The sequence below is a fragment of the Mastacembelus armatus genome, chromosome 7 (assembly GCF_900324485.2).
Source record: "Mastacembelus armatus chromosome 7, fMasArm1.2, whole genome shotgun sequence".
Taxonomy (NCBI): domain Eukaryota; kingdom Metazoa; phylum Chordata; class Actinopteri; order Synbranchiformes; family Mastacembelidae; genus Mastacembelus; species Mastacembelus armatus.
Window position 1 is genome coordinate 25451043 of NC_046639.1, and position 26427 is coordinate 25477469.

General features: G+C 40.2%; 3 protein-coding genes across 3 annotated transcripts in view; 1 reads left to right on the forward strand and 2 right to left on the reverse strand.

Moving 5' to 3' along the window:
- ubr4 (ubiquitin protein ligase E3 component n-recognin 4) overlaps positions 1-5709 on the reverse strand; it is a 42926-nt gene extending 37217 nt beyond the window's left edge. The window contains 9 exon segments of the mRNA XM_026333616.1: positions 253-377; positions 625-749; positions 914-1055; positions 1564-1663; positions 1848-1993; positions 2270-2399; positions 2644-2747; positions 2840-2937; positions 5580-5709. Of these exon segments, the coding sequence (XP_026189401.1) occupies positions 253-377; positions 625-749; positions 914-1055; positions 1564-1663; positions 1848-1993; positions 2270-2399; positions 2644-2747; positions 2840-2937; positions 5580-5704 (1095 nt within the window). The 5' untranslated portion in view covers positions 5705-5709.
- A 1522-nt stretch (positions 5710-7231) lies between these two features.
- emc1 (ER membrane protein complex subunit 1) lies at positions 7232-19200 on the forward strand. Its single transcript, XM_026333167.1, has 22 exons — positions 7232-7366; positions 7790-7917; positions 8043-8108; positions 8193-8286; positions 8373-8501; positions 8704-8830; positions 8991-9140; positions 11209-11376; positions 11830-11901; positions 12166-12264; positions 12392-12488; positions 13154-13270; positions 14151-14350; positions 14503-14652; positions 14863-15024; positions 15304-15423; positions 15845-15982; positions 16440-16613; positions 16830-17040; positions 17139-17223; positions 17319-17448; positions 18235-19200. Exons 1-22 carry the CDS (start codon positions 7275-7277, stop codon positions 18412-18414), a joined length of 2889 nt encoding a protein of 962 aa, XP_026188952.1. The 5' UTR covers positions 7232-7274; the 3' UTR covers positions 18415-19200.
- Positions 19201-19457: 257 nt separating this feature from the next.
- On the reverse strand, positions 19458-26123 carry errfi1b (ERBB receptor feedback inhibitor 1b). Its single transcript, XM_026333702.1, has 4 exons — positions 25954-26123; positions 22882-23034; positions 22260-22339; positions 19458-21644 (listed from the first exon to the last, which is right to left on the reverse strand). Exons 2-4 carry the CDS (start codon positions 22971-22973, stop codon positions 20626-20628), a joined length of 1191 nt encoding a protein of 396 aa, XP_026189487.1. The 5' UTR covers positions 22974-23034; positions 25954-26123; the 3' UTR covers positions 19458-20625.
- Between the last annotated feature and the right edge of the window lie 304 nt (positions 26124-26427).

Sequence of the window (26427 nt, forward strand, 5' to 3'; positions counted from 1 at the left end):
ATAACTTTAAATTCTGCTCTGTCTTGTTAAGACATGAATGCTAGCAATGCAGACAAACAGATTTGATCCTATATAAAAATGGAAGACAGCAAACTTACAAATGTTATTCTGCACAACTATAAACCAGGCCTATGTAAAAACTCATGAGCAGCAACATACAAGTTAGTGGATAAAGTTTATGAAGTACCACCCAACAATGTCTTATAACTGACATATGTCCATACATGAGAATGCTGTACTCAAAATACTCACACATTTCTGGACAATTGTTGCTGCATCATTTTCATAGTCCTCCTCTTTAGTCCCAGTGGACGCAGAGCGAAGCTGCAAGCCGCTGCCTACCTGCAGAATGGCCATGCAAGTGGCCACGCTCACACCTAAATAGGTAAAAATGTGTTTGTTTGTTTTTTTTAATTTATTAAGCAATTTGGCAAGTTTTTATTCCAGTTGGTGCATATGTCATATTGCTGCACTGTTTTACTGCTGTATTGTCTATTGAGACGTTTGTTTGTAGAAGAAAACTCAAATCACCGTCAGTTGTACTTCTACTTTTTTGAAATGTTATAAACATTGGAATTACTGGTCAATCTAACTTTACTTTACCCACAAATAGTTAACACCTACCTGCGTAGAGACAACTCAAAGCAAGCACGGTCATATCCAGTAATCTCCCCGGTGTCAGGGGCTCCAGTACAGGCAGGGAAAGTGTGTCCAAAGCCATGGTTACATCTATCACCAGCGAATGAAATCTACGGGTGTATTACAGTTTAGAAAGTTTATTGAAGGTTTGGGAGAAAAGACTTTCCAAAACTAAGTCATCCAATATCCCTCCAGAAACCTATTCTGGCTCTTCAAACAAATCATATTAAAATTCATTTTCAATAAAAAAAAAAAATTTTAAAAATGCACATACCCATTGCGGACAGCAGTAGCATCAGCCACTGTGGCAGGCATGATAAAGAAAGAGTTGGCTGACACAGCATCCTGGAAGCGGTTGATGTAGCGCAGGAAATAGGGCAGGTTGAGGCACACTCGTAGCAACTTCTCAGACCCTCCTGGAAGTTGTGGACAAAAAAATAACTACTAGCTCAAATAAGAAAAAAAAAAACAAAGGCATAAATAAATTGCCATTTGACATTATAATTGGGCAGCACAGGAAACAGTGGTTAGCACTGTCACCTCACAGCAAAAAAGGTTCTGGGTTTGAACAGTATTCGAATGGCATTTGCATGTTCTTCCTGTGTTTGCGTGGGTTCTCTCTAGGAACTCTGGCTTCTTCCCACAGTCCAAAGACATGTGAGTGTGAGTGGCTATCTGACATCAAGATCAAAATACAGCTGCTGGGCTTCAAAGTCAAATTTGAGCATTGATGGTTCTCAATGCCACAGTACTTTTCATGGTTATAAATTACATCTGCTTTTATAATTTGACTTTTCCAAAAACAAAGATTTGTTTTGTGTCAGGACAAAAAAGAGAAAACATTTATATCAAGCTACAGAGACAGTACAACTGTAAACTTGGCACTGATATACACAGTCCTGCAATAAAGCAACAATTACTAACCGAGTTCCTGCAAACTTGACACATTCTGAGAGACAAAGGCATTTTTCATTTTGGCCTGAACAGCTTGATCTGCGGTTTGGTCATCGCAATCACTCTCAGCCTGTATTGGAAGAGAGCGGAACTGAATTTATTCCAACAGTCAATGTTGTAGAACAGCAGTGGCAAATTACAGGCTGAAAGTTTATTTTCAGTAAAGACACAAAACAGAATATGTTGTGGCTAGCGTTAGCTGTCAGTTTCAGACAGTCATGGAGTGGAAAGATCGAAGTGGGTCTGTTACTTGCCTGCATGTGTGCTGCGGATGGGGAGGCCAAGATGGTGGTAAGGTCAGGGTTAAAAACTGAAGTCAGTTGATTGAAGAAGTTCATTTGAACCTCTTTTTGTCGAAGCTCCGGGTTCACAGCACTGGGCAGCTCCTTCTGGTCTTCCACTATTAACAGATTAAGAACACAATTTTCATTGTCACAGATCAAAGCTCTCACTGTTCCTGTTTTGTAAAAAGGCCTATGGGAATAAGCTGTCAAATTTATAGTTCCAGTATGCTTAAATGCCAAGAATATCACAGAACAATCACTGGAGTTAATATGGGACTTTAAATTACACTGTTGGTGCTTTTTATAATTAATGGATCATTTTACTAACAATAATGTTGCATCATATAAGTTAGGTATTGTTTAACTTTGGTTTGTCTCTTGAGGGCACTTACCATCTGAAAGGGTCTTGACAGTTTGAGGCAACTTGGCAGACTTCATCATAGCAGTGAAAGTTATGATTTCTGTGCGATCAAGTCTGCTGCAACCAGTGCAAAGTCCCTTTATTAGAAGAATCAGGTGTTTCTGAGGAAAAGGTAATAGTATTACTCAATTTAATTGGCAGGTTTATGTAGTAAAGAATGCCCTGTCAAACAGCAAGCAGACACATGAACAGAAAAAGCACATTAAGCACATTTTCAACCAATCAATATGCATCACAAGAACATGCAACAACAAAGTGGCAGAATAGCAGGATTTTCTCTGTGGCTGCTGCAAATTTCCATAATACTGCAGCATTGCACTCTCCTCTTCAGTTTGTTTCTCTTACCTGTGATACTGCACATGCTTCATCTGGGTTCTCCAAGCGCAGCAACGAGAATTCAATCAGGACTTTGCATGCTGCAGAAACCGACAGCAACTGATTTCTCGGTACTTGAAAGACAGAGCAAAAACTAGTAGTTGGCTAGGAGAAATGCCAGTAGAAACTTTAGTATTACATTAAACAGAAGATTAAAGGTACGTACTTTGTCCGCATACTGTGGTGATGTAATGTGCAGAGAGTGCCACAAATGATGAGTAGAAAGGCTCATACTGTTTGTCATGGTGAAGAATGTCTGATTCACTGCAATGGATAAGTTGAATATCTTGTTAAATATTGTTAAACATGAATGTTAATAGAACATTTTCATTGTATTTTACTTCCTGAACAGGAGAGCTCAGCAAGACATTGTGCTTATATGAGAAACAGTGCTACAATGCAGTAAGGTAAAAAAAAATTGAGGACAGATTAACACACTGCAAATTATTACAAGACTATGCATATGATGATTAGCGAACAGATGTGACATTATGTTCGGTCCAGTATCCCCTTTAGATTAATTTAGAGTTTTGCCTGTGTTGCCTTTTTTGTGGTTAGTAAATGATGCACAGCAAAGGACAAACCTGCACACATTTTTCAACATTTTACAAACCATGCCAGCTTGTTATTAATGAGTGTTGATCAATGTATCCTCACATAAAAAAGAAGAACCCAGGACTAATTCTGCCCTGGCTGTCAGTATAGTGACGTAACACTGCGCATTGCTCTCAGGGAAAATCAATGCTTTGGAAAGCATAGTTTATGTGGTCTTTCCTAAAATGTCAGACAGATAAACTCTGTCAATTTACCATCAGGGAAAACTACGGTGTAGTTGCAGACAACCAAACAGTCAAGAGCAGCCCATTCATTGTCCTACATACACAAGGAACAACGCAGCTATGATGTAATGTTTCTGAAGTTAGACCTCAGAAGTGTGCCATACCTTTGAGCACTGACAAAAACTGCCCAAACCAAATGGCACCTTTTGAATTTGTTATCTGATCACATTCTTCTAGACAGAAAAAAGCCAAGTACTTCTCAGGACTAAGGACCCTGAGTTTTCTCATCATCTGTAATCAATGTACTGGTGTTTTTTTTCTGCAGCACCTAAGACAGTCTGCTCAAGCAAAAGTACGAAAGAAGTTCATAGTGTCACTCAATGACAATATACAGTTCCAATCACCAATAAATAAATAAATAAATAAATACATATGTACCTACATAAATACAGACAAAATACCTCTATGTTTTAAAATTACAAAACACAATCCAGTTTTTCTACAACTCTGACTTCTCTTAACACTGGATCGTTTGAAGGCTTTTCCAGATGGTACAGAAGCTGCACATTAGCGGAGTGAAGGAAGCAAATGGTTACTACAAGCATTTAAACTACATACTAAGACCTGGTTCGTGTCCAGCAAGAAACAGTCCTCTTACAATGCTCTTTGGCCAGATATCTCTTGTAAAAGAGAGCATGTATCTCAAGGGACTTGGTCAAATAAAGGTTAAATTTAAAGAAAGTACTAAAAATACTTCTTATTATGCGTTGTACAAATTTTCCCCAAAAAACCCAAAATGTATTGCTAGTAATGCAGCAACTGTGTTGCAGACAACCAAACAGTGCTAAACATCTGTAATCCTTTTAAAAGATAACAGTCATTGCCATACAAAACATGTACACTATCCACCACCTCTTCAGAAAAGATATTTCTAAGTTAAAGTTACTTAACCCTAATCCAAATTTACTACTATTAGTAAAACAAGAGCTCTTCACAAAAGGAGGCAACCACACAACAATTTTATTTTAAATCTTTGCTAGTTGCTCCTTTTATCTGAAAAGAAAACTAACAAGCCAAGTTAAAGCAGACATCATATTTGCAGGTTGCTTACTGCTCAGGAAAGTGAAACCTATGGACAGACGGAAGCTCTTCACTTGAATGCCTAGAGGAACCAGCTGATGTCACGACTGAACAAGTGTCAAGTGACAACCTGGCTGCTGTGTAGGTAGTACTGACTTGTTAATCACTCCATGGGGATGCATGTATTGGTTATGTGCAGACCGAAATGTTCAAACGCTGTCTGACAGAGACTGCTGCTGCTGCTTTTTTTTTTTTTTTTTGCAGTTTAGCACAATGGCAGATTTCCCACAAAACATTAACCCTTACATTTAATTGCACAACAACGCCACTTGGTATTTATTTGATTAACAAAACATGAACTGGGACCCTTCACTCACCAAAACTGAGTAGCAAGTCCAAGATCCACGCCTACTTCCAGCCCAACCGCATATACACAAACTGGCTCTCTACCTTATTAACCAGCTAATACATAAACTATGTGTTGACATGTCCCGAATAAACTGGCGACGGGAAGCCCAAATCTAGGTTAGCTAACTTAGGTTTTCTGACGTAGTCAAATATTACTGTGACAAGGCCATTTCAACGTTACGTTATCCAAAAGGCCCATTAGCTTGGTGGCCAATGTTTGTGTTAGCTAGCTAATGATGAAGCAAATTTCTTAAACGTTACACTGCGATGCCGGTTAACGTTGGCACAGCAATAACGTTACACTAAAGATCAACGTCCCGCAGTCAAAAGTCGACTTTTGTTTAAAACAGCTTGGTTTACTAGACAGGGCAAGCTAAATAGCATTTTGAAACTTGGCTAACGTGAGCAACAGAGTCGATGCTAGTGTGGGTTAAGCTTAGGTAGCTTAATAGCCGCTAGCGTTAGCCAAACAGCTAGCATTAGCCTAGCCGCTAATGTTAGCCGAGCCGCTAACGTTTCCCATAGAACTTAACTAACCAAGCTAAGTTAGCAAGGTAGCCAGTCGGCTAACTTCTGGTTGGACACGTCCAATAATCGAGCATATGGAGACTCAACATGTATTGACACGTAACCGGTTACCTGTTGATTATAGACCCAATAAGCTGAGGTAGCTCTTTCGTTTCAAAAGCTGTGTACGAAGCTGATAAAAGCGGCCGTACTGCCGCTGTCCATTCGTGCTCCACATCTCCTCCGCTCGACGCCATCTTGAAATCTCCTAGAAAAAAACTCGTGAGTGAAAGAAGAAACTGGAAGTAAATCACAGGGGGCGCTCACAGCCCGACACCACACTCTTACTCTGATTTCCTCCACTGACTACTTCATCCCTGGGTTGATAAAGGGCACTAATAGTCCGCAAATTAAACTGCATACAACATAAAACATTTCATTTATAATACAGTATCTGGGAAAAAAAAATAAATTTGTGGTATATCTCCCTGCTATTGTTCCCAATAACATACAGTAATAAATTGAAGATAAACACAAAAGATTCAATGATATCACTCAATACCCAGTAGAATTGAAAGCTTGAGATGATAAATGAGCTTTTAACTGTGTTTTAAATGTGGATATAGTTGGTGCTGTTCTAGTCTAGGTGTAACTACCAAGAAAGCTTGGTCACCCCTAAGTTTTAGTCTAGACCTAGGAATAGGAATTAGAAGCAGCTGATCAGAGGACCTAAGAGATCTAGTAGGTGTGTGTCCACATATATGTACCGTTTATTTTGTTTGTTATTGATTTGTTATTATTCATTGTCCAATGCAATTTTACATATTTTAGCATTCATCTAAATTAATGGTAGTGTGTTTAGTCGGTTGAGCAGAATTCACTGAAATCTGCATATTATAAAACTTTAGTTTAATTTACTGAACTGCTTCCTGGATCAGCACTGGTCCAGTGTAATGTAGGTTTTCAGAAAGCTATTGCATCATGTCCACAATAGTAACGGGTCTTCATTCAAGACCAGTTACAAAGTTAAACGAGTCTAGTCTCATTTGCCTTTTTGATTTCTGACAGCCATAAACAAATGGGATCTGGATACAGAGGAAAGTGTATAATCCAACTAGAAACTCAGAATCGGATTTTACCACCAAGAGATTAAGTTTCGTTATGGATATGACAGATTCTAGCTGTAAATCTTTCTCTCAAAACGGATTTGCATAGAACAGAAGGTACATGGATTTTGATATATTGTGTTATGTGTATTCTGGTGGAAATGGTGAGTTTTAGAAGAAGAAGAAGAAGAAGAAGAAGAAGAAGAAGTGTTTATTAATCCCCAAGGGGAAATTCAATTGTTACAGCAGTTATTTTTGCTTTGTTTTGGGGTTTATGTGTGTGTGTGGTATCTGTGTGTGTGCATTATTGTTTATATGGTGAAATTATGACCGTGGACAAAAAGACTTCCTGAATATCTCGGGCTTGGATTTAGGAGGAATTGGTCTGTGGCTGATTTAAGTCCCATTCACCACAGTTATCGATCCCAATTCCCACATTTTTATTTCTACTTACACTCTGGAGGATGGTGAGATGATAAAAAAAGAGAATAATGACAATAATAAATGCCTTGTAGAATACATATAGCATGATTATTATAATTAAATAATAAATAATTTGAGTGTTATTCTTAGCCAGAAGTCAAAACTCATTATATTTATTGGCGCTATGTTTTGTTATAACCTGTAGGGGGCAGCACCTCTCAGGCACGAGACAAAAAGGAAGCCAGTCAACTTCCGACTTCCTCCTTCTCTCGAAGAGCAAGCCATAACTATTGCTGCAATGGCAAAGCTAATTTTATTGTGCCTGAAATGTGTTATTTTATGCAGCACGATCGAGGCTTTGTTTGAGGATCAAGTAGGCAAATTTGACTGGTAAGAGGACGCGGGAGAACGAGCCAAAGATGTGCGCGGTTTCAGGCCATGTTTGAATGTGGAGCTAATGCTAACTACTGTCAGAGCTGCTAGCTGCGACCCGGACAACACCGGTGCTTCTGGGCTGTACTTTGTGTGAGAGAACAGCCCAAGAATAATAAAATAATACAAAATTTGATGTTCTTTCTTGAAGTACGGTTAGCTAAAATGTCATTCACCTTTTTGGAAACCTATTGCTCAGTAAACACAACGAGTAACAATGAATGGAATAGTTATTTTAAGTATCTGTAACCAATTTTATAATAACCGCTTTACCTTCAATCTTACAAATAGTTTCTTTTGCAGCTATTATACTACAATGGTTTGATTCTGGTACTGAGCATAATTATAAACTAGCTTGTCCTTGTTTCTTGTGATTCACAGGAGGCAGCAATATGTAGGCAAGGTTCGCTTTTCTCATTTTGATACTCATATCCAGTCGTCTAAAAAGGTGCTACTGGCAACAGAGAAGAATGTTTTTGCTGCTCTAAACACCAGGACTGGAGAAATCTGTGAGTTTTAGTTGGTTTTGTTGTGATAGACAGTCCTACTGGGCAAAATACATAGCAATACCTATTACCTGATATAGTTTTTTTTTCTTCTCCAGAAATAATTTCTTATTCAATGCTTGTTACAGTTTGGCGGCATGTGGATAAAACTGGGTCAGAGGGAAACATTGATGCTCTTCTACAAAATGGACAAGGTGATTTTTGTCAGTACAGTTGTCAGCTTGTATGGCTTTTAGTTGTGAAAACAGGTAACAGTAACAGATATTGTTGTCTTCTAGACGCAGTGCTTGTGGTTGGTAATGGCCGCCTGCTGCGCTCCTGGGAGATAAATGTTGGCGGCTTAAACTGGGAGGTTGTTCTTGACTCTGGCAGGTGATTACTTCAATGACTTCCAGTTATTTAGTTTATCATTGTATGTTTTTTAATCAGATGTTAATTGTTTTTATTATATATTTTAGTTTCCAGTCAGCATGCTTAGTTGGACAGCAGGACATGGTGAAATATGTGACTGTTTTGAAGAAAACTTCCGTCTCTCTCCATTACCTTTCAAATGGTCATCAAAAATGGATAGAGAATCTTCCTGAAAGGTAAGTAACCATGTTAAAGCCATGTTCTCCATAAAAACATTTTAGATTAGTCTTCATTAGCAAAACTGTGCACTCTGATTTGTGACATCTATTTAACAAGCTGCTCGTAGTGGTTCCCATTATTTAATCATCATAGACTGACTTTATGTAGAAGATTGGCATTTTGAAAAGTTTATTAATGTCTGCCTTTTTATCTCTGCAGTGAAACAGTGGATTACCAGGCTGTGTATTCTGATGGAAATGGTGAGGTTTATGCACTCGGAGTCGTTCCCAATTCGCACATTTCTGTGGTTGTGTATAGCGTGGAAGATGGGGAAATAATAAAACAGGTAATCTGGGTTTATATATAAATTATACAAAAACTTTGGAGAATAAATACTATGCACTAATTATAACGGAGTTAAATTAAAATGCAGATATTGTTTCAAAAACATCAAGCAAACCAAAAACATTTCACATTTCTGACACCTTTACTTGTGGTACCTTCAGGTATCAGTCGAAGCTCCATGGCTGTCCAGCATCCAAGGCAGCTGTGCAGTGGTCGGCCAGGGGATGTTGACGTGTGTGGACTCTGCAACTGTGTCCCTGTACATGCTTGATTTGCATGTACAGGGACAGATGACCCAGATACCCCTGCAGGTAGCCACTAAAAACAAAATCAGCAAAACTTTTTTCACAGTGCATTTATAGCCTCTGCCTTTCATGTTAATCAAAAAAGGGTCTCTGGACTGAGACAGTGTCTCTACTACTATTACTACTACTACTACTACTACTACTATTACTTGTGTTAAATAAGAAAGCCCTGCTTTTAAAATAGGGGTAGAGGAGACATTTGATTACTTACCTAACCTATATACAGTGGGTACGGAAAGTATTCAGACCCCTTTAAATTTTTCACTCTTTGTGTCATTGCAGCCATTTGCCAAAATCAAAAAAGTTCATTTTATTTCTCATTAATGTACACTCAGCACCCCATCTTGACAGAAAAAAACAGAAATGTAGAAATTTTTGCAAATTTATTAAAAAAGAAAAACTGAAATATCACATGGTCATAAGTATTCAGACCCTTTGCAGTGACACTCATATTTAACTCACATGCTGTCCATTTCTTCTGATTCTCCTTGAGATGGTTCTGCTCCTTCATTGGAGTCTAGCTGTGTTTAATTAAACTGATTGGACTTGATTAGGAAAGGCACACACCTGTCTATATAAGACCTTACAGCTCACAGTGCATGTCAGAGCAAATGAGAATCATGAGGTCGATGGAACTGCCCAAGGAGCTCAGATACAGAATTGTGGCAAGTCACAGATCTGGCCAAGGTTACAAAAGAATTTCTGCAGCACTCAAGGTTCCTAAGAGCACAGTGGCCTCCATAATCCTCAAATGGAAAAAGTTTGGGATGACCAGAACTCTTCCTAGACCTGGCCGTCCAGCCAAACTGAGCAATTGTGGGAGAAGAGCCTTGGTGAGAGAGGTAAAGAAGAACCCAAAGATCACTGTGGCTGAACTCCAGAGATGCAGTAGGGAGATGGGAGAAAGTTCCACAAAGTCAACTATCACTGCAGGCGCTTTATGGCAGAGTGGCCCGACGGAAGCATCTCCTCAGTGCATGAAAACCCGCATAGAGTTTGCCAAAAAACACATGAAGGACTCCCAGACTATGAGAAATAAGATTCTCTGGTCTGATGAGACCAAGATTGAACTTTTTGGCGTTAATTCTAAGCGGTATGTGTGGAGAAAACCAAGCACTGCTCATCACCTGCCCAATACAATCCCTACAGTGAAACATGGTGGTGGGAGCATCATGTTGTGGGGGTGTTTTTCAGCTGCAGGGACAGGACGACTGGTTGCAATTGAAGGAAAGATGAATGTGGCCAAGTACAGAGATATCCTGGAAGAAAAGCTCTTCCAGAGTGCTCAGGACCTCAGACTGGGCTGAAGGTTCACCTTTCAACAGGACAGTGAACCTAAGCACACAGCTAAAATAACAAAGGTGGCTTCAGAACAACTCTGTGACCGTTCTTGACTGGCCCAGCCAGAACCCTGACCTAAACCCAATTGAGCATCCCTGGAGAGACCTGAAAATGGCTGTCCACCAACGTTCACCATCCAACCTGACAGAACTGGAGAGGATCTGCAAGGAAGAATGGCAGAGGATCCCCAAATCCAGGTGTGAAAAACTTGATGCATCATTCTCAAGAAGACTCATGGCTGTACTAGCTCAAAAGGGTGCTTCTACTCAATACTGAGCACAGGGTCTGAATACTTATGACCATGTGATATTTCAGTTTTTCTTTTTTAATAAATTTGCAAAAATTTCTACATTTCTGTTTTTTTCTGTCAAGATGGGGTGCTGAGTGTACATTAATGAGAAATAAAATGAACTTTTTTGATTTTGGCAAATGGCTGCAATGACACAAAGAGTGAAAAATTTAAAGGGGTCTGAATACTTTCCGTACCCACTGTATGCAAGTTTACAGGTATCAAATTACCACAGCACATGTATATACCATCTCTGATTAGAGTAGAGATTTCTAAAAGTAATGCACTCTGTGTGTTCATAATTCTGGTTTGGGTAGTTCTTCATTTATTTTTTTTAATTGACATCTCTCTATCTATACAATGGAGCCATATCTGTAAGTTGACCTTCTTTCTCTGTGTGAATGCTTCTTTTCACCATTTGTGCTTCTATTTGTCGTCTTCTAGTCACTGGGACTTGATGTCACCCCCAACTTCCATCCAGTACTCGTGTCCGCCCAGCCCAACCCAGCTAGGCCTCCTCTCTCAGAGTTCTTCCTTCAGCTTGGGTCCGAACACTACCTGCTTCTCCAGCTCAACAATGGTCAGATTGTGACACTGAGGGATTTCAAGCCTGTATGTAACTGTTTCTTTATACTGCACTTCGGTTCTGTTTGCTCTTCAAATGTGTTATTTAATTATTGTATATGTGTCACTCTACCTAAAAGCTTCAGTTAAATAACCAAAATGGAAACAACAATGGAACACCAAGCTTTCTTGATGAAATATTTTACTCAAGGGGAAATACTGGGAAACATCTATAGGAGGAGATGTTGCAAATACCCAGGCTCTCTATGAGCCAGAATTACCAACTGTGTCTTCCTAAATTCTAACCTTTTAAAATATACCTATACTATTAAGCTGATGATTTCATAAATGTAAAATTTTGTATACTTTTATTTTAAAAAGGCAAAATCTTAATGTTGCATACTGAGATACTACTGTTTAAAAAAAAAAAAAAAAAAAAAAAAAAAAAATACTGCGAGAAAATTGATGATGATGCTTCATGTAATTTGTCTGAAACAACAGGCACTATTGGTTTCATTTGCAACCACTGGAGAGAAGACTGTTGCTGCTGTCATGTCACCCAAAAATAGAACTGTAAGTTAACGAGAAACCATACGTTGAGGTTTTTTAAGTACTGATATGTGGTTTGCCATTGTGCTTTCCTGGCAAAATACACATTTTCCTTTTGTGTGATTGATTGGCAAATTGAGTTTGATTAACAAATATAGTCTGGTACACTTGAGATATAAAACACTTTTTTATTTGGCTTTAATTAATCTGTTCAGCTTAGTTCAATGTCTTTAAAATGCCCTTTTCTAACCACTGTGAAAGGTCTGACTGTCTGTTTCTTTCACATAGGCTTGCAGTCTCAACCTCTTTAGTGCAGAAACTGGACGCAGGCTTCTAGACACAACACTGATTTTCAATATGGATCCTAATGGTGGGAAACCAGAGAAGGTGTGTCTCACTCTTTTCCCCAGTGCTGCTGCTGCTGCAAAGCAACCCCAGTTTTAACATGATTTTCATCATCAGATCAGTTTAGTTTGGGCGTTAACTTATGTACACGTAACTTTTATTATTTCAGCTGTTTGTACACACATTCCTCAAGAAAGACGACTCTGTTGGCTACAGGGTCATGGTGCAGACAGAGGACCACACACTCACTTTCATACAACAGCCAGGTATGGATGGCAAAAACATGATGTTTAACCAGTGTTGGAAAGTGCTCTGTCAGTCTGTACTAATGGTTACCTGACATCTTGGCAATCACGGCTGTCTGCAGCAGTGTCTGTAGTCGATTTGACCACAAAGGGGCGCTAAAGCCATTAAAACTTTTAAAACGCTTTGCTCATATTAATAACAGATCAAATAAACATACCTGTTTTTTGTAATTTGAACAGGTCCCAAAACTACACTATTATCTGGACCTTTTAGGATTCATAAAGGGTTATAAAAATGGAGCCCATATTTTTCTACTGTGATTTGTATGTCGGTGTGTTGTTAAGAATCACTACTAAGTAACTGCCAGTATAGGAAACCTTTATGATTAGTGTTGAGATCTAGTACATCTTTTCCAATGTGCAAAGACATCGGTAACATGAAAACATTAGGGCATACCCCGTCTCTTAATCATCATATTCACTGCCAACATCTGACCACTGTGTGGAGAGCAAACAAGCTCTCAGTTTTCATAATTTGTACCTAATGTTGTCCTTTCCAGGCATAAGTGGGGAAAGATTTGCCATGTCATAATTCATGGAAAGCAGCAGCACTAAAGTGCATACTGTCACAGGGTGTGGAAAGTGGAATGAGTGATTGCAGAACAATAATGAGTCTTGTTTTCCAGGGCGTGTAATGTGGACAAGAGAGGAGGCCCTGTCAGACGTGGTGACAATGGAAATGGTGGATCTGCCCCTCACAGGAACGCAGGCAGAGCTGGAGGGAGAGTTTGGCAAAAAGGCCGGTAAATGTCTAACTGGAATCCCCTTTACCATTGTTTTGCTTCCATTTTTTTCAAGCACTGACCTCTGCCGTGGATTAGCATTCAGAATTTTATTATTATGTATATTTATTATTTTTAGTTGAGTTCTCAAATTTTCCTGCATGTTTTACAAGCCTGGGACAGTTTTCCAAATCCTAATATTACCGTTATTTTTCTCAAGCTTGTTTCATTATTCTGATATTTTTGATATATAAATAATTTACAGCTTAAAGCTACATTTAGTGTTATGAATTGGCGATTTTTACTTTTGTCCTCGGGTCAGCTGTCTAGCTCCTGTATTTAGTCATCAGAGCTCTAGCTTTTATTGTTTTTGCCGTGGCTACAGGCAGACGGCCAGTTGAATCACAAGTCTTGGGTGTGTTAAGGTCATGAATCACACGGTTGCCACTGGCTTCACTTTCTTTTATTTTTGTCCTTATTTAATGCTGCATTTGGATTCAGCCATTCAAGGTAACAGACTTCTTTGTTGTTCTTCAATAAAAGTTGATTAATTGTCGTAAGCCTTTGGTTTCCTGTTATTGACTAAAAGTCTTTTGAAATATCCATAGAACTTTGAACTCATTCTCCTCCCAACATATGAAGTCACTATAGAATTAGTCATAAGACTTCTACTGACTGAGTCAAATATCCGGCTTTCCTCTTTAATGCGGTTTTATTAACGATTATCATGATGAAATATACTGAGAAACAAGTGTTACAGTGATCCAATGAGCCTTTTAATGTTGTGACGTACATGTGCTTTGCTTGCAGCGACAAAGCTAAGAAGTTGTGACCATCATGTTGAACTGAGTCCACTGAAACTCATTAAGCAGCATCTCTGTCCTCACTGTCATTTGTCCAGACGGCCTGATGTCCATGGTGCTGAAGAGGCTGTCCTCTCAGCTCATCTTGCTGCAGGCCTGGGTTGCCCACCTGTGGAAGCTGTTCTACGATGCACGGAAGCCTCGCAGTCAGGTTAAAAATGACGTGACCATTGAGAACCTTTCTAGAGACGAGTTCAACCTACAGAAGATGATGGTTATGGTTACTGCATCTGGAAAGGTACAAGAATAAAGCTCACCCTCTTATTTAGTCACTGTTGGAGAGACGAGCCGTGGTACATCAGTGTCATCAAACTAGCTCCTTTCTAGTTTGTATGAAGACTAATACATTTTATTTTGTTGAACGGTTCATACGTCTTTTTTTCTTGTCAGCTCTTTGGGATAGACAGTAAGAGTGGCAACATATTGTGGAGGCACTATCTGGACGACGTCCCATCTAATGCAGCCTTCAAACTAATGGTGCAACGGACCACTGCGCATTTCCCACATCCCCCACAGTGCACGCTGCTCATCAAAGACAAGGTGTGTAATAACAAAAGATTACATTTCATTATCCTGTTGCCCACCCACACACATAAATAAATCAAAAGACTTAAAGACTTTAAAATCTGCACATCAATGACTAAACTCTGTGCCTGTCATAGACTGAGAGGCAAGTTTCAAAGGAAAGCTTTAGGAGTGGTGTGTATTTTGTTTTTGCCATTTTTAAAATGTCCTTTTTTTTTTAATCAGGACTCAGGTCTGGCCAAACTCCATGTATTCAATCCCATCTTTGGAAAGAAGAGTCACGTCACCCCACCCGCTCTTCCTCAGCCAATACTTCAGTCACTCATGCTGCCACTGATGGACCAGGATTATGCAAAAGTCTTACTTCTCATTGATGACCAGTTCAAGGTCAGTGCCAAACTGTAAACCAGATCAACATCCTGAATGAATGATTACACATTCAGTAGCTCGTGTCTCAGAGCCATTTCTCTTTATATCCACACCCATCGGACCAATCCTCAGTGACTCATATGGTTCTTTCTTGTCTGTCCACAGATTGCACACTAGTACAAAAGAGTACAAGCATCCTTTAAATAGAGAAACCATAGTCATATGCTTTGTTTTGGATTAGGTGTATTGGTTTCCCATAATGACACAAATTGTATCCATCTTGCTAATTTTCCGCAGGTGTCTGCTTTTCCTTCTACGAAGAATGTATTGCAGCAGCTCCAAGATATGGCCTCCTCCATATTTTTCTACCTTGTTGACTCCAGCCAGGGAAAACTTTCTGGCTACAGGCTGCGAACGGCAAGTGAACTGTTTTTGCTGCTTCATTTCAGGTTTGCACATCAGGGCTAGCAAGAGTTTGGACAAGTTTTACTAAACTTGGGGCCTAGCCCCACCGTCAGAGGTCAGCTTTTAGTTGGCTGCTGCAGTTTTATCGTTTAGAATTGCAGTGATCATTTTACTCCATATTATTGACAAAGTTTTCAAGAACCCTTGAATATTTTTTTGCATAACAAGCACAAGTCTATCTGATTGAGAGCGCGTCCATCCAGAGTCTCTGTTGAAGGTAAACAATAGGGCACTATAGCTTCAGTGTGAATTGGAAATGGACAAGCACAATAGTTCTGAAAATATTGTAGAATGAACATTTTAGCCATTTTTGTCTAAATCACACATGATGGATGTGCAAAAAGAATGAATCTGGATTTGTTTGTGCTCCAAGGACTTGTCAACCGAGCTGATTTGGGAGGTCATCATCCCGACCGAGGTGCAGAGGATCGTCTCTGTCAAAGGGAAAAGGCCCAATGAGCACGTGCACTCCCAGGGCAGAGTAATGGGAGACCGCAGTGTGCTCTACAAGGTAACCTTCACCTTCTTAGTGGTGTGGTTTGAAGAGTGTTGAGTAAGTTTGCTTTTATCATATAAATGCTCATTTTTTATTCTGGGCTATTCTGTAGTAACCTGTAAATCTCTCTTTCCATAAAATGCTGTACATCGTGTCACTATTCCCCATTCTCTCGCACGGACACTGAATAAGAATCACCAGGTCTTTTTTCCCAGCTAGCACCGATACACTCTTTATTCCAAAAATATACGGTAAAAATACAACATTTTAATCCTGGTTATACAAGACAACAGCGGTGGAAGGGGAAGCACTTTTATCCTGAGGGGGGCAGTAGAGGTAAAGCAGATCACCAAAATTAGTAAAAGTCTTCACACTGGGATCAGGCATATTGAAACTAATATAATGGTGATTTGTCCATGGCCTTGGGCAAGTTGCTGAATTGTGATTTTGTTTTTGTTTTTTTTTTTTATAGTACCTCAACCCCAATCTACTGGCAGTGGTGACTGAGAGTACAGACCTGCATCAGGAGCGCAGCTTCGTCGGAATCCTCCTGATCGACGGTGTGACCGGTCGCATCATCCACGAGGCTGTTCAGAGAAAGGCCAGAGGACCAGTGCATGTAGTTCACTCTGAAAACTGGGTCGTGGTGAGTCTTATTCACCACAGTCAGAAATAAAGATCATCTTCTGTTTTTGTGTTGCTTTGTTTCCACTAAGACTATGGTGTTGAAACATGCCAACTGTACAAAAAAAGACCAGTGTAATGTAATAAACGTCCATAGTGCAAACAAACATGGAGTCCACTGGCAGACTGAGGGGATCTGACTGCTGAATACTTCCTCTGGCTCTGTTTGACTTCACAGTACGAGTACTGGAGCACCAAGTCTCGCAGGAACGAGTTCTCTGTAATTGAACTCTATGAAGGAATGGAGCTCTACAACAGCACTGTGTTCAGCTCGCTGGATCGGCCACATGCTCCTCAGGTGCTTCAGCAGTCTTACATTTTCCCTTCCTCCATTTCTACCATGGAGGCCACCCTGACCGAGAAGGGCATCACCAGCCGCCATCTGCTCAGTGAGTTTCAGTGGCGTGTACTGCTGCCTGCCAGATCTCTGCCAGTTACAGATTGTTTTGAGAATAACATTTTCTTTTTGGGGCTTGCTTTGTCACAGTTGGCTTGCCGTCTGGAGGGATTTTGTCATTACCCAAGATGTTCCTTGACCCACGGAGGCCAGAAATAGTGTCTGAGCAAAACCGGTAAGCCCTTGAGTCAGACTTATCTCAGTGGGATTTTTTGTTTTGTTTGGATTTTATCTCTCTCTATCAGTCTGACCTGTTCTCTTAATCTCCAGTGAAGAGAACCTGATACCGTACTCACCGGAGTTGCCAATTCGTACAGAATGGTTCATCAACTACAATCAAAGTGTATCAAGAGTGCAAGGAATTTACACTGCCCCCTCTGGACTTGAGTCGACATGCCTGGTGAGTCATAATATATGATGATTAATAAGGTAAAGCTTAAAATAAGGTGTCTTGTTTTTACAGTCGTTTGCCTTACTATAAAATGTTCTGACAGAACGATGCCATGGAAGCATTGTTTTTTCTTCTCTTTTTATCTGGAACTGTCTCTTTGTGTCAGAATTAATTCTACAAATTTTCTGTTTGCGATAAATATCTTCTAAAGTATTTATCAACTTAACCATGATTCCATTGCCAGTATTTAACATTTACGTGCCAACAAAGGTCAAGGACAAACAAACATGTAGAATAATATTTGCATAGTTTAGAATAGTGCAAACAATGTTATGCACCAAGAGCAGGTATTTGTTTTGACACAGCACTGAGTCTAAAATTCCATCTGTTGTCTATACAGCTTAGTCCAATTCGGGGTTGGAGCCAATCCCAGATGACATTGGGCGAGAAGTGGGTGGGTCTATCACAGGGCTGTCACATAGAGACAGACAAACACTAACACATATGGGCAATTCATAGTCACCAGTTGGACTAACCCCAGTCTGCATGTCTTTGGACTATGGGAAGACATGCAGACTCTACAAAATAGGGCCCCAGGTTCAAACAGGCTTCAGGCCCAGAAGCTTCTTGCTGTGAAACAACAGTGCTAATCACCACACTGCCATGTCTCAGGTCTAAAATCATACCAAAATATTAAACATGGATAATATATCAAGCCCAGGTGGTGATGGAGTCAGCACATGGCCTTCTCATTTGAGTTAAATTAAACTCACAGCATTGCTTTTATCTTTGTAGGTGGTGGCATATGGTCTTGACATTTACCAGACGCACGTGTATCCCTCAAAGCAGTTTGACGTGCTAAAAGACGACTACGACTATATGCTGATCAGCAGTGTACTGTTTGCCCTTTTCTTCGGCACCATGATCAGCAAACGCCTGGCAGAAGTCAAACTGCTCAACCGGGCCTGGCGGTAAAGTGATCGCCTAAATCCCATCTCTGACAGCCCTGAGGCTGCACAAAGGACCTCAGCCCAGGGAGATGAGACGGCTGAGGCCGTGCCTTTAGAAGAACACATGTCAAAGTTCAATGAGGCCCGCAAGGACCTGCAGGGGTGAGGGTTCAGTGGGGTGGGAGTGAAAGGAGGGATTAGTAAAGTTTTTATGTGTTTATTTTTTAACTTATTTTGCAAGCACAAGGAATTATTGCATAGTAGAATAATTGTTTTGTGCCATGTCTTTTTGATTAAATGTTTAACACATAACTAATTACAAATGAATGAATTAGTCTTGAATTTATTGAACTGTGGAGTTTGGAAATTCCAACACATGTGAAAGTTAGGTCCTTAAACAACATTAATTTTTTCCCACATTATGTTTGTGACATTTCTGCTTCGTTAGACTCTTCTAATGAAGATGGATATTAAATCTGGAGGTCAAAGAAAAGAGATAATTTGGTACAGGACCACAGTTGTATGGCCTGTACTTAAACCTGCTGAATTACCATGATACACAAATGCCATTCGTTTTGATGGCAAATGAATATGAAGTGCGTGAGGAGATAATGTAGCATGGACGAGATATTATTTATGCTTTCCTGAAAACTCTCTCCCACTAAAGGCTCCATCACACGCTTGAAGTGAAATAACCAGCAGTAGCCTCTATTTTATGTCCCGCCATCATCCAGCAGCTCATGTTAGTGAGCAGCTTTGATCCACTGTCAGCTACTGTTGATTCCCCATTAAAATTTGTCTCTAAACTCCAGTTTCAGTGATTTTTCTTTCCTTTCCAGACTTTGCTGCATCAAAACGCTTCTGAAATATTTGCACAAAGGTGATAGTTTGTTCTTTTCAAAGGAAGGCAGTAGTTTCATGAGGATTCAGTCTGAGATTGATGTTTAAACACTCCTGTAACCTTCCTGTAAGAACATCGGCAAAGCAGCGATGGCCCAAAAAAACAAAAAACCAAAAGCTTTCAATTAGCATTTAGTAACGATACAGATAAAAAACACTGAACTAACGTAACATGAATAAGTTATTTTATTTCTATAAATACATCTTAAAAACAAATGTTTACAATGATTGACTTCTGACAACATTATGAACTTACAAACAACTTCGTTCTGGTCAAATGTGACACAACCTTCATGAGAACTTCTAAGCTATTAGTGAACCACAGGCTGTAAACACAGGTCTACACCTCAACAGTGTAAATGTAACATGTTGATTTGATTTGATTTGCCCATGTACGCAGTATACGAGCTAAATCCATACACATTTTTAAATAGTTGGCATTAATCAATACTTAGTGTTTGTCAGTTGATTTTTTTTTTTTTTTAAACACAGTGGATGTAAAACTTTAAAGTTACTGGCTAGTGTTTTTTAAATGTGCACAAAAAGACCTGTGACAACATGTTTCAGGCACATGTTCTGAGTTTAGGTAGTCTGACTCCTCTTTTGTTTGTCTTCACGACACACCTGTAAACAGACAAACATCGGCTTCAAATATTTTAAAGTTAGATTGTATCTTAGCTTAATTTAGAAATAAGATTAGACTTTTGATGGTCAGTCTGCTTTACAAAAATGAAGTTCACTTACACTAAAAACAACTTCATAAAATCTGCTGTTATAAAGGACCTGATTTATTAGATGAATTCTTAAATAGTTAATATTGTTCTAAGGATGTTTTTGTTGTTTTTGCTGCCCACATTGTTCATTGTCATTTACCTTGAATTGCTATGTGAGAAATATTCCACGAAACATTTAATCAATAGATGATAATTAGGATTTAAAGCAGCATCATCATAAAGAAAAACAAAAAACACAGACACACACAGGATGAACAGTTCGGTACAAGCCCAGCTTGTACATATAGTAATTATAAGCTCACGTCTAAGACTTTAAGGTATTTAACGTAATTAACTTATGGCTGAGACTGAGGAGACATTGTTCCTGTGAGATAAGTGCAGTGTCCCAGTGATCAGAAATGAAAAAAGGTTATGGAGGCTAATATTTCCTTCACTACTTGTGAAAATACTGAAGTATTACACTATTTTCTGAACTGAGGAGATGTTGCTAAAATACTGAGTGGTAAAATGTTCAGTCAAAAACAGCCTAAGGGTTTCACACCGTCTGTATCACATGGTTAATACAGTTTCGTACTCATCAAGGTTCACGTACGTGAAGGTATCTATCTGTTCTGCCACACGCTGGTGTTTCCTGTCCTCGCTGGTTCACTGTGGAGTCTTTCCCGTCTGTCCGTGTACGCTGGTCGCCCCGGCGGAAGGAGTATGTAGTGTGTGGCACTGGCCTGTCTGCCGTCCTTCAAAATGGGAACGATGCAGGGCGAGAACTGCCCTGCCGGTGGCGCCTTTTCTCTCTGCTGCGTCTGTAATGCCTTACTCACATATTTTGGGTTAGCAGCAAAACTCTGTGTTGCAGGCATCACACCATTGATGTAAATGGGAAGGCTTTTGGGGCTCGGGGTCCGTGGTGGGCAGGGAGGAACTAAAGGGACCCTTGGAGGGATTTTAGGAGGCTTGTCTTCCTCGTTGGTGCTGGCCGTCTTTGAGAGAGCGGGAGGTTTTAGCACGATGGGGATGCGAGGAGGGACTTGCGGCTTGTCGGTGGAGCAGGTTTTGCTGCTGCTGTGTGGCTGGAATGCAGAGCCTGAGCAGGAAAAACAGAATCTGGAGGACTGTTGTTGTTCTGGCTGTTTCCCACACAAGGGATGCCCAACTGCAGACACCACGTGTTGGCAGTCTTCTCTCTGGAGAGCAGGTGCCCAGGTGTTGGCTCCTGACCCACCTTCTCTACCTGCTGATCTGTCCTCTCTGCCTGGCCAGGAGAAAGCCACAGAGACAAGCCCAGCACCACCAGCCTGTAACAAGCTCTCCTGGTAGGCATGATTGACTTGGCCACAGTCTCTGCTGCTGCCCCTGCACACGGCCTTGGGGCAGCTTTTGGGCAATAGGCGCTGACGGTCACTAGTAAAAAACTCCACCTCGTTATCGGCCGCTTCATCCGACATGAGCTCCTCAGGGTCAGGCAGAGGCGGCAGGGGTTTGGCCTGTCTCTGGTGGCCTCCAAACACTGTCCTTTTCTGAGAAGAAGGGACCACCTGGTCTCCCTCATGGGGCTGCAGGATGTTATCAGATGTTTGGCGGTAAGTGTCAGAGTAGAAAGAAGATTGGGGGAGGGAGATATTGGCTAGGAAAGGTAAAAGGTAAATCACATATTAACCCAGTGTCTTCATGAAATACTTAATTTCACTATACACTAAGAAACCAGAGTGTTGTTTGCAAGGTTTTGCTATCACTGTTGATTCCCTCAGAGCAGAAACAATTCTCAGAGGAAGAAACATGGAAAATAACTTGCAATGAGAAAAAAAAAAACCCTCAACTGGAGCGTAATGATGGTGTAGGAGGGAAAAAATACCAGGGGGAGTGGGCTCCCCACTCTCCTTAGAGAAAAAAAAGCTCCTGTTTTGATGAAGGTATCTTACAGGAAACAAGAGTAAAAACATGTTGAAAACAACCGCTTAACCTATCACCCTTTTCGTCAAACATCAGCCACAACACCCTGATTAACAGAGGAATCGTCATTATCTGCGGGCCAGGCCATAATCTTAACAGAGCTTCCCATAACCTTCTCTGCGGAAACATCCGATGTGCCCCAGACTGCAGGAACAGCTGGTGACCACAGAGTGATAGCTCCCCGTCCTCCTTCACCACCCCTCTTCCTACTCTGCCACACTCACATACATATAATATATAGATACAGTATATATAGATATACAGTATATACACTGCAACAACTACTCACAGTTAAATTCCTTGGCCGTTTGCTGCTGCTCAAGCTCCGTCAGGTTGTGTTCCATGCCAGCTCTCAGGCCAAAGCACACTCTACAAAGCAAGACAGATTGAGAAATCCATACAAGGCAGATGTGTGTAAATCATTCCTGCACATAACCTGTCCTGAGTGAGTCATTACATGTGAAATAACGAGCCCAACTCACAGGTGTGCTTGTCCAGGACATATGCTCTGTTCTTTTGTCTTACATAACGTACGACATTATCTTCTGTAACATCACAGCAAGTTGCTCAATGTTTTCTGTCACTCATATTCTTCATGTAGCCTCATACTTCATTTATCTAATATTGGCATTTTGTATTTTTCTGTTGCATGTCTGCCCATTTCACTTGCTTTTCCTGAGATTTTTCTAAAGTCAAAATTGAAAATTTGGGCTATTTTAATATTTGAAGCTAAAAACGTAAACTATGAATTCAGATCACAGATGGAAAAATTAGAGGACTTGTTTTTGGAGAGATATCAGATGCTGAACTTGTCATTTCATTTAATAATCAAAAAATTCTATTCTTCTGGTTAAAGCAACAATAGTGTTTGTATGGTCATATTTATGTAATATCTGTCAGTGTCTGTGTACCTGTTCAGGTCCTGCTGTCCCCAGTAGCTTTTCTGACTCCCAGCCATGATGCGGCAAAAAGGCAGTTTCAAGATGTGTTTGGTCTCGATCATAAGCTTCAGTACAAGTCAGCTCCATCAAACCCATCATGGCTTCATTCTACGCAGTGATAAGCTGAGAGAGAAACAGAAAACTGAGCTGTAAGGAATTTGATTTTGTTTCAGGCTAAATAATTAGACTTAAGCTTTAAACACTAAAAACTGGAAAAATAAATCCTCCAGCGTCGGCTTTATCATCACATCACTCCTTCATTGGTGTAAAACTCCTATAAACAGGGAACATAAACCATGTGCATCTGGAACACAACGTCATCCAGCACACCCAGCGTGTGTGCATTCCACACGCACTCATCCCACCCTGCAGGGCAAAGGTCGGAACAGATCCTCTAAAACAAATACTTAGAGGCTCCAAGTGTAAACACACCTATCGCCTATAAATTGAATAATTTATATTAGTAATACAGCCCAACGTAAAACACCTTTACCTGTGTCTTACACATAAAAACATAGCTGAATTTGTGACATAGATACACAAGCAGTTTTTCATTCATCTTGGATGTGTCCCGACTGTTAATTAGGAACAGAAATAACATCTTACATTCTTAACATGCCGCTTTGTTTCAGGTGAGCCTCTGGGAAATCAGTCACAACAAAAAAAACCCATTTCAATCTGATCTGGCAGCTGCCATGTGTGTCTCTTTGTGGTTCCAGCTTAAAGCCATTTTGTCTGATAACAGGCGCAACCTTTGGGTCGGATGTGGGAGGGCCCCCTCCTCTCTGTGACCCAGTATACACTCTTACAACAGGGGCCAAGTGTACAGCATTCCTGTGATGCTGAATGAAAAACACCAATGAGAGGGCACACAAAACACACAGACACACAGACACACACACACACACACAGACAGACACACACACACCTAAAGATGATCAATTAGAGTTAAATAAAGGTACATTTTGTGATTAAATCTAAACACTAGTTTGAAGAAACAGCCTGTCTATATAACTTCACCAAGACGTCACTAATTAGTAACACACATGGCCTGAACCCCCCCCCCCCCCCCTGTTTCATGAACACGCACTCGCCTGGAGGGCAATGCAAAGTCCTGCTTTGTTTCATGCACCTAATAGGTCTCCGGTCTGCCTACAATGCAGAGCATGCATAATGCAAAAAGACGCACAAACAAAACGGCGATCCATGCGTCTGTTTGAATATTTATGTGCCGTCATTTCCACCAGCGAGCCTCGGAGATGGAAGATGCTGAACAATTATAAATTCTACCGGCAATCGCTCAGTGTGCATGAATGGAGGCACTCTCAGGCATGAATGGGCCTTTGTGTCACTTTGGTGCACAGTCAAGTCAGCCTTAACATCCAAGTGAACTCTCCCATGAGGTTAGGCCTGAAGACAGAGCGTGGAGACCAGAAGACATGGCCAAAGCATGAGGCTGTGCCCCAACTCCCCTGCAGGAGGATTTGATGTCTTGGCACTGCTGGAAAGACAGAGGCCAGAGGCTTAAAGAAAACAGTTTATCTCATGGAGAAGCCTTCGTGTGTTGTCCTTGGCTGTACCCACCTCACTTCTTCAGGCCGTTCGCTGTTCACTGACCAGATCTTTACAAATAGTTTAATTGTGGTGCTGGCAAAAAGTACGTGCTTTACAGAATCTAATTAAAACACCAGTAACACGCACTAATTAGCAGGCTGGTCATTAACTCAGTCAGTGTGTGGGAATCAATCTTCATTCACTTTCTTATATTATGGGATGTTTGCACACCTCACCAGCTCAGTATATGCCCCATAACAGACCAATATATATTAATTCATATTTATAATAATTTATAATATTAACATATGACAGGCCTGTTTATATTTGTATCCTGTCTGTCTGTATGCCTATTTTTCTAAGTGATGTTTTTATAAATTATTATTCTATTGCACAGCCTCAATAGTATGTCCAGCTGCATTTACACTGAAACATATCACAGTGTAAATGTTTTAAATATGAATCTTTGAATCTCGACTGTGGGGCCAATGCTGGTGAATCACTGGTCTCAGGGATCGGCTCAATTCACTCGTGAACTATATTATCGTTTGCTCAATAACGGTCATGCAGTTTGTTATATGAATCATTTGGACGCTGTTTAGATTATTAGGAGCTGAGTAGGTTTACTGAGCTAATTCAGTAGGTGCAGGAGGTGGAAAGGAAGGAAGTTAAAGCTGAACTAATTCTCCTTTGCTCACAGCCTGCAGGTGTGGAAGTTACCTGAGGCTGTAATAAAGTTAGTGTTAGTCAGTGACAGCTACAGACTGTCCTTTTGACTCAGTTACGCTTCCCTCATTCACGATTTTACAAGTAACTAGAGCTGACTGACTTTTTTTGATAATATTTATTTTTCATACAAATCCCCAACACGTGTCTCAGATTTAAATATTCGATACTTTGCCTTTTTGTGGTTTTATTTTATTTATTCTTCAACAAAACAAAACGAGTATTGTGAAGGGATCAGTTGGATCCTTAAAATTATAAGAGTATTTCACTTTTATCTAAAATTTCAACAAACCAAATATTTTTTTTTTACAAATTAATGGATTGATCAGATGATTAATCAACAATGAAAAGAATGATTAGGTTCAGTCCTAGTGTTTAAAGAGAGCTTCACACATTAATGCTTGGAATGATGGCAAATATTATATTATATTTTTACAATGTGCACTAACTAAACTATTCCAGCGCCCGCTAGTGGCAACTAGTCCCAGACCAGGACAGACTACACACAGTTCAACCAAAGGATTTTTTCAAAGAAACAAATAAAGTTGCTGTATTTTAGATCATCTCCCCAAATCCTTTCACATTTAACACTCAGTTCCTCTCCTGAAGGACAATCCCCTGCAGATTCCTCATTAGGATTTAAACGAGAAGGTATTTTCTACATTAGTTTATCACATACAACTCTTCTCTAGACTTCCTTTGGATTTGAAACTACGTTGAATGTAAAGTATTATTTTTAAGGCTATTTTAAGGGAATCTTACCATGACAGTGCAGCGCGCTCCTCCATCACGAAAAGCCGGGTCGTTCTATCTGTTCCGGTCCAATGTGGGAAAGTGTGTGTGATAAAAACGAGGCGAGCTCCCAATCACAAGCGAACCATGTGCGACATCCCTCCTCTAACAACAACACTGGGAGGAGAAACTCATTCTTGTCAGAGTGACGCTGTTTCCCACATCTCCTTATAAATGCATCCAGCGCCCTGACCACGGCACAAACCCCGCCCAGCACTGCCTTAAAGGGAAACCCCCCTGAAAATAATAATAATGATTAAAAAGCAGGAAAAACTAAACATGGGTAAAAAAAACTTATGGTTTATAAACCAGTGGCAGTAAAAATTAAGCTGTTTGTGCTTGTGTTTTGGTTTAGCTGCACTATTTCTCGAATATTTACATTTCTTACTTATTTTCAGGGAAAATCCAACACTTTTAACTCTAATCGTCATAGTTACTATGTAG